We start from the raw sequence: 8646 nt of genomic DNA on the forward strand, positions 1-8646 counted from the left end.
TGTTATAGTGGACACATCAGTAATCTTCCCATATTCCAGGCTTGTTAAAGTGGACACACCAATAATCTACCCATGTTCCAGGCTCGTTATAGTGGACACATCAGTAATCTACCCATGTTCCAGGCTTGTTATAGTGGACCCATCAGTAATCAGCCCATGTTCCAGGCTTGTTATAGTGGACACATCAGTAATCTTCCCATGTTCCAGGCTTGATATAGTGGACACATCAGTAATCAGCCCATGTTCCAGGCTTGTTATAGTGGACACATCAGTAATCAGCCCATGTTCCAGGCTTGATATAGTGGACACATCAGTAATCAGCCCATGTTCCAGGCTTGTTGTAATGGACACATCAGTAACCTACCCATGTTCCTGGCTTGTTATAGTAGATGTATCAGTAATCAGCCCATGTTTCAGGCTTGTTGTAATGGACACATTAGTCATCTGCTCATGTTCCAGGCTTGTTATAGTGGCCACATCAGTGAACTGCCCATGTTCCAGGCTTGTTATAGTGGACACATCAGTAATCTGCCCATGTTCCAGGCTCGTTATAAGGAACACATCAGTAATCTGCCCATGTTCTAGGCTCGTTATGGTGGCCACACCAATAATATACCCATGTTCCAGGCTTGTTATAGTGGACACATCAGTAATCTGCCCATGTTCCAGGCTTGTTATAGTGGACACATCAGTAATCTGCCCATGTTCCAGGCTTGTTATAGTGGCCACATCAGTAATCTGCCCATGTTCCAGGCTTGTTATAGTGGCCACATCAGTAAACTGCCCATGTTCCAGGCTTGTTATAGTGGCCACATCAGTAATCTGCCCATGTTCCAGGCTTGTTATAGTGGCCACATCAGTAATCTGCCCATGTTCCAGGCTTGTGATAGTGGACATATCAGTAATCTGCCCATGTTCCTGGCTTACTATTGTGGACACATCAGTAATCTGCCCATGTTCTAGGCTTGTTATACTGGCCACATTAGTCATCTGCCCATGTTCCAGGCTTGTTATAGTGGACGCATCAGTAATCTGCCCATGTTCCAGGCTTGTTATAGTGGCCACAATAGTCATCTGCCCATGTTCCAGGCTCGTTATAGTGGCCACATCAGTAATCTGCCCATGTTCCAGGCTTACTATTGTGGACACATCAGTAATCTGCCCATGTTCTAGGCTTGTTATAGTGGCCACATTAGTCATCTGCCCATGTTCCAGGCTTGTTATAGTGGACGCATCAGTAATCTGCCCATGTTCTAGGCTCGTTATGGTGGCCACACCAATAATCTACCCATGTTCCAGGCTTGTTATAGTGGCCACATCAGTAATCTGCCCATGTTCCTGGCTTACTATTGTGGACACATCAGTAATCTGCCCATGTTCTAGGCTTGTTATAGTGGCCACATTAGTCATCTGCCCATGTTCCAGGCTTGTTATAGTGGACGCATCAGTAATCTGCCCATGTTCCAGGCTTGTTATAGTGGCCACATCAGTAATCTGCCCATGTTCCAGGCTCGTTATAGGGAACACATCAGTAATCTGCCCATGTTCTAGGCTCGTTATGGTGGCCACACCAATAATCTACCCATGTTCCAAGCTTGTTATAGTGGCCACATCAGTAATCTGCCCATGTTCCAGGCTTGTTATAGTGGACACATCAGTAATCTGCCCATGTTCCAGGCTCGTTATAGTGGACACATCAGTAATCTGCCCATGTTCCAGGCTTGTTATAGTGGCCACATCAGTAATCTGCCCATGTTCCAGGCTTGTTATAGTGGACACATCAGTAATCTGCCCATGTTCCAGGCTTGTTATAGTGGACGCATCAGTAATCTTCCCATATTCCAGGCTTGTTAAAGTGGACACACCAATAATCTACCCATGTTCCAGGCTCGTTATAGTGGACACACCAATAATATACCCATGTTCCAGGCTTGTTATAGTGGACACATCAGTAATCTGCCCATGTTCCAGGCTTGTTATAGTGGCCACATCAGTAATCTGCCCATGTTCCAGGCTTGTGATAGTGGACATATCAGTAATCTGCCCATGTTCCTGGCTTACTATTGTGGACACATCAGTAATCTGCCCATGTTCCAGGCTTGTTATAGTGGCCACATCAGTAAACTGCCCATGTTCCAGGCTTGTTATAGTGGCCACATCAGTAATCTGCCCATGTTCCAGGCTTGTTATAGTGGACATATCAGTAATCTGCCCATGTTCCTGGCTTACTATTGTGGACACATCAGTAATCTGCCCATGTTCTAGGCTTGTTATAGTGGCCACATTAGTCATCTGCCCATGTTCCAGGCTTGTTATAGTGGACGCATCAGTAATCTGCCCATGTTCTAGGCTCGTTATGGTGGCCACACCAATAATATACCCATGTTCCAGGCTTGTTATAGTGGACACATCAGTAATCTGCCCATGTTCCAGGCTTGTTATAGTGGACACATCAGTAATCTGCCCATGTTCCAGGCTTGTTATAGTGGCCACATCAGTAATCTGCCCATGTTCCAGGCTTGTTATAGTGGCCACATCAGTAAACTGCCCATGTTCCAGGCTTGTTATAGTGGCCACATCAGTAATCTGCCCATGTTCCAGGCTTGTTATAGTGGCCACATCAGTAATCTGCCCATGTTCCAGGCTTGTGATAGTGGACATATCAGTAATCTGCCCATGTTCCTGGCTTACTATTGTGGACACATCAGTAATCTGCCCATGTTCTAGGCTTGTTATACTGGCCACATTAGTCATCTGCCCATGTTCCAGGCTTGTTATAGTGGACGCATCAGTAATCTGCCCATGTTCCAGGCTTGTTATAGTGGCCACAATAGTCATCTGCCCATGTTCCAGGCTCGTTATAGTGGCCACATCAGTAATCTGCCCATGTTCCAGGCTTACTATTGTGGACACATCAGTAATCTGCCCATGTTCTAGGCTTGTTATAGTGGCCACATTAGTCATCTGCCCATGTTCCAGGCTTGTTATAGTGGACGCATCAGTAATCTGCCCATGTTCTAGGCTCGTTATGGTGGCCACACCAATAATCTACCCATGTTCCAGGCTTGTTATAGTGGCCACATCAGTAATCTGCCCATGTTCCTGGCTTACTATTGTGGACACATCAGTAATCTGCCCATGTTCTAGGCTTGTTATAGTGGCCACATTAGTCATCTGCCCATGTTCCAGGCTTGTTATAGTGGACGCATCAGTAATCTGCCCATGTTCCAGGCTTGTTATAGTGGCCACATCAGTAAACTGCCCATGTTCCAGGCTTGTTATAGTGGACACATCAGTAATCTGCCCATGTTCCAGGCTTGTTATAGTGGACACATCAGTAATCTGCCCATGTTCCAGGCTTGTTATAGTGGCCACATCAGTAAACTGCCCATGTTCCAGGCTTGTTATAGTGGCCACATCAGTAATCTGCCCATGTTCCAGGCTTGTTATAGTGGCCACATCAGTAATCTGCCCATGTTCCAGGCTTGTGATAGTGGACATATCAGTAATCTGCCCATGTTCCTGGCTTACTATTGTGGACACATCAGTAATCTGCCCATGTTCTAGGCTTGTTATACTGGCCACATTAGTCATCTGCCCATGTTCCAGGCTTGTTATAGTGGACGCATCAGTAATCTGCCCATGTTCCAGGCTTGTTATAGTGGCCACAATAGTCATCTGCCCATGTTCCAGGCTCGTTATAGTGGCCACATCAGTAATCTGCCCATGTTCCAGGCTTACTATTGTGGACACATCAGTAATCTGCCCATGTTCTAGGCTTGTTATAGTGGCCACATTAGTCATCTGCCCATGTTCCAGGCTTGTTATAGTGGACGCATCAGTAATCTGCCCATGTTCTAGGCTCGTTATGGTGGCCACACCAATAATCTACCCATGTTCCAGGCTTGTTATAGTGGCCACATCAGTAATCTGCCCATGTTCCTGGCTTACTATTGTGGACACATCAGTAATCTGCCCATGTTCTAGGCTTGTTATAGTGGCCACATTAGTCATCTGCCCATGTTCCAGGCTTGTTATAGTGGACGCATCAGTAATCTGCCCATGTTCCAGGCTTGTTATAGTGGCCACATCAGTAATCTGCCCATGTTCCAGGCTCGTTATAGGGAACACATCAGTAATCTGCCCATGTTCTAGGCTCGTTATGGTGGCCACACCAATAATCTACCCATGTTCCAAGCTTGTTATAGTGGCCACATCAGTAATCTGCCCATGTTCCAGGCTTGTTATAGTGGACACATCAGTAATCTGCCCATGTTCCAGGCTCGTTATAGTGGACACATCAGTAATCTGCCCATGTTCCAGGCTTGTTATAGTGGCCACATCAGTAATCTGCCCATGTTCCAGGCTTGTTATAGTGGACACATCAGTAATCTGCCCATGTTCCAGGCTTGTTATAGTGGACGCATCAGTAATCTGCCCATGTTCCAGGCTTGTTATAGTGGACGCATCAGTAATCTGCCCATGTTCTAGGCTTGTTATAGTGGCCACATTAGTCATCTGTCCATGTTCCAGGCTTGTTATAATGGACGCATCAGTAATCTGCCCATGTTCCTGGCTTACAATTGTGGACGCATCAGTAATCTGCCCATGTTCCCGGCTCGTTATAGTGGAAGCATCAATAATCTACCCATGTTCCAGGCTCGTTATAGTGGACACATCTGTGAACTGCCCATGTTCCAGGCTTGTTATAGTGGGCACATCAGTAATCTGCCCATGTTCCAGGCTTGTTATGGTGGGCACACCAATAATCTGACCATGTTTCAGGGGTGTGGCCACATGTTGCTGGAGAGGGCCGTGGTGTCGGAGGATGGATGGGTGCTGCAGGGGGGACCTGCTGAATACAAGATACCCACCGTCAGGAACATCCCTCGCAAGCTCAACGTCTCCTTGCTCAAAGACAGCGCCAACCCTCATGGTATTTTTTCCTCTAGGGTAGGTTCAGCCATGGCATACCAACATGTAATCTACCATGTGACGTTCTCTTTGTGACTGACTTAGTACAGAACAATGATCAGTATCAATGTTTCAAATCTTTCGAGTACCAAAATATAAGTCAAGCACTTGCCCATTTAGGAGCACAGTTGCGTGTAAACTGTGACGCTTAATTAACACATAATCATTTAACACTATTTTTATATTTCTCCACAGGGAATCGGCGAACCTCCAATGTGCACAGCTATGTCAGTATACTTCGCTCTGAAAGCCGCCATATTGGATTGCCGCGTATCAAATGGCTGTAGTGGCCATTTTGACATGCACGTTCCGGCAACTGCGGAAAGGATACGCGAGGCTTGCCGCGCGTGTATCTTCAAGTTAACGGATTCAAAACATTAACGTGTTCGTGTCTTCGAGAAGATACTTCGAAGAAGAACAGTATGTACTAATGTATGTAGGAGGATGGACAACGTACAATAGTTTACATTTGCTACAGAATAAAATATACCCGACACATTCCAGCTAATCCATTTCCCGAGTGGACATTCACACAAGATACATACTATGTTAGTCACAGCACATATTCCAAGGTAACCAACGTTGTACATGTATACAACAGTTTGTATATGACTGGATACAATATACCCGATACTCTCTAACTAATCCATTACCTGTATGGGCATTGACACAAGACAATTCTATTTTCGCCACAATGCATATTCAAATGTAAAGCACGTAATAAACAGAATTGGCATACTGAACTCACAACAAATTACAACCAGAATATCTAGAATATACCCAAAAGTATGACGTGTTCCAATTACCACATAAACTTGCAGGTATTGACAAGGGTAAAATCATATAGTGAATATTAAACAGAGTACAAGATAGTAACGTTTCTCACCTGAGTGAGTGGGCACGGGTGGCCCAGTGGTCGAAGGCGCCGCGATTCGCTGTGCAGAGTTGCGTCCCTTGGGCATGGCAGAAACCTATGATTGTGGGTTCGAATCCTGGTTCGCCCCGATTCTGTCTCTAGGTTTGTCAGCACCATACCCGTGCTTGTGGGTTTCACCGAAGTAGTAAACGTCTGAGACTTGCATCAGCTGATACGCGGTGATATAACTGGAATACTGTTAAAAGCGGCGTTAAACCCAACTACCCACTCACCTGAGTGAATATTATTGGTCAGCCACAGAGTGATGTGTGACTGACTGTCGCCCGTGTTTATACCTATTCTAGCTTCAACAGATAATGTTATTTTCTAACTAAAATATCAATAAAGTTGTTATTGCGAAGTTTAGTGACGCTATCTCGACATGAGTACAGTTTGACGAAGACATTGGTAATAACGATGTTTAGGAGAGAAGTTTAATATGGAGAAGAATAGCTGTCCAGCTAGTATACCACCGATTGTATACGTGGTACATGTGATTTCATATGGATGGATGGTTAACATCACCGTAGATCTATCTGACCAACATGATAAGAGATAGGGTCCTGGAATATGTCCAATTAGCGTAATCAGTTTGACCCTCCGCAGATTTAAGATACTGGACCATGGTCTATTAGCTTAAATATTTCCTTATTTCCGAGTTTGTAATCCTTAACATGTCGCATGTCACGTGATAAAATATTTGATAATTTGTCTGTTTTCTTTGTTGATATATGCCGCGGTAGCAATGTTTCAGCTCTATGCCACGACGTTTGGTTATTGTATAGAAGAAATATATTCAACACTCTCTTATTCTCCTTTATCTCATCCAGCACGGGCTGGTCTACTATGTTTCTGAAGGGGTCTGGGGCGGTCGGGTAGCCTAGTGGTTAAAGCGTTCACTCGTCACGCCGAAGACCCAGGTTCGATTCCCGACATGGAAAAATGTGTGAAGCCCATTTCTGGTGTCCCCCGCCGTGGTATTGCTGGAATATTGCTAAAAGCGGCGTAAAACTCACTCATTCATTCTGAAGGGGTCTGCTCATTACCCCTCTAATCGCTGCTGGGGGCACGGGTGGCCCAGTCGTCTTAGGCGCCGCGATTCGCTGTGCAGAGTTGCGTCCCTTAGGCACGCCAGAAACCTATAATTGTGGGTTCGAATACCGGTTCGCCCCGATTATGTTTATAGGTTTGTCAGCACCATACCCGTGCTCGTGGGTTTCACCGAAGTGGTAAATGTCTGAGATCTGCATCACTTCGGGTTTTCCTCCCACATTAAGCTGACACGCTGTGATATGACTGGAATACTGTTAAAAGCGGCGTTAAACCCAACTCACTCACTCACTCTAATCACTGGCGCATAGCTTTGTTTTGATAGCATTGTCAACGAAACGAACAGGGGACGAAAGTGGGTGCCTCTACGACGGTCTGTAGATAATCGAGTCTGGGCCAGATAGGGTAATAACAAGTACCATTTTGTTTACGTCTTTTGGTATGACGCTGACGAGGATCGAACCCCAACCTTCCGCTCTCCTGGATTCCACCATTCTCAAGCATAAAGAGCTGGTGACAGGCCACCTGGAGTAACTTCCCTTTATTTGAGACAGTGGTGTACATCCCGACGCACTGTATTGCAACCACTGTGGGAAGTGGCCTCCTGTAAACTTAAAGCGGGCGTGTTTCTTCTCTGTCTAGTAAAGGGTGCATGTTCACATTAGAAAAGAAATGTTTGTATTTCCTTAAGAATTAAACAAAAGCACCCAAAATGAAACATTAACGATTAGTAATTAGACCAAATATTGTTAATTTTCTTCACCCAAATAAACTGCCGAGCAAAAGAAGGTATACATCTATGTTTGACGGTAGCTAAAATGAAACAAGCAAGAAAAGATTATTCGATGGTGATGTATTTGATACGGGGCTCATTGTTGTGTTTTGGAGTGTTTCGGCGACTGTTTTCGACCTTGTAATGCGGTTTTGGTCAAAGCCAATTTTCAATAAAAAAAACAGGTTCCACTCTTGGCTGGAATTCCGGAGCTACATTTTGGCTGGACTAAGGAGTCTATCGCTTGATGAACAACATGGATTTCAACGTGCAGATTTCGATCGACTGCAAAGCATGTGGACCGCCAACTGGGCGTCGACATATATTTTGCAAATCGTTTCATGTTTTTTATCAAGGTGCTCAAGTGATTTGGTTATATGGTTGACAAGGCCTGTTACCCATGATAGCATATATCGTTTTACTGTGTATAAAACTAAGTATTCTCTTAGTATGAGTATCATTATTTGTAATAATCACATTGTAAGTAAAATTATTTTCTTTCTCTATGGTTGTTTCACATATATAGGCAAAACCATAATATCATCAATATCACCCTATTTCCCTTCGTTTACCTTTATAATAAGTCGTCGTAGCCATAACATCATAACATTTCGATATATTATTTCAGCAATACGAGAAAGGTTTTTTTTGGTTCCATGAGACTTAAACTCTTCATACAAGATGTACCACGAACTAGCAAGGATGTTACTGTTCCATGTTTGATAGAAAAACCCTATATAAACCCTATATATACACACACAAGCATACTATATCACATTCTCTTGGTATCCTGTCTACATCCATTTCGATCACTTTTAGCCAATACTTTACAGAACGACACATAGCATTTACCTAGAGTTGATATCGACCGCATTCCCCATACACAACTGCATTTGGTGTTTGCAAACTGACGTTAAGAAATTTCTTACAAGCC

General features: G+C 44.3%; 1 protein-coding gene across 1 annotated transcript in view; it reads left to right on the top strand.

Moving 5' to 3' along the window:
- Positions 1 to 5994, top strand: part of LOC124123859 (xanthine dehydrogenase/oxidase-like) — a 61646-nt gene extending 55652 nt beyond the window's left edge. Inside the window, exons 33-34 of the mRNA XM_046487047.2 lie at positions 4786 to 4953; positions 5170 to 5994. Coding sequence (XP_046343003.2) covers positions 4786 to 4953; positions 5170 to 5355 — 354 coding nt within the window. The 3' untranslated portion in view covers positions 5356 to 5994. The remainder of the gene's footprint in view (positions 1 to 4785; positions 4954 to 5169) is intronic.
- The last annotated feature ends 2652 nt before the right edge of the window (positions 5995 to 8646 follow it).

This window comes from Haliotis rufescens, unplaced genomic scaffold (assembly GCF_023055435.1).
Source record: "Haliotis rufescens isolate VD_foot unplaced genomic scaffold, xgHalRufe1.0.p SCAF_3, whole genome shotgun sequence".
NCBI lineage: Eukaryota > Metazoa > Mollusca > Gastropoda > Lepetellida > Haliotidae > Haliotis > Haliotis rufescens.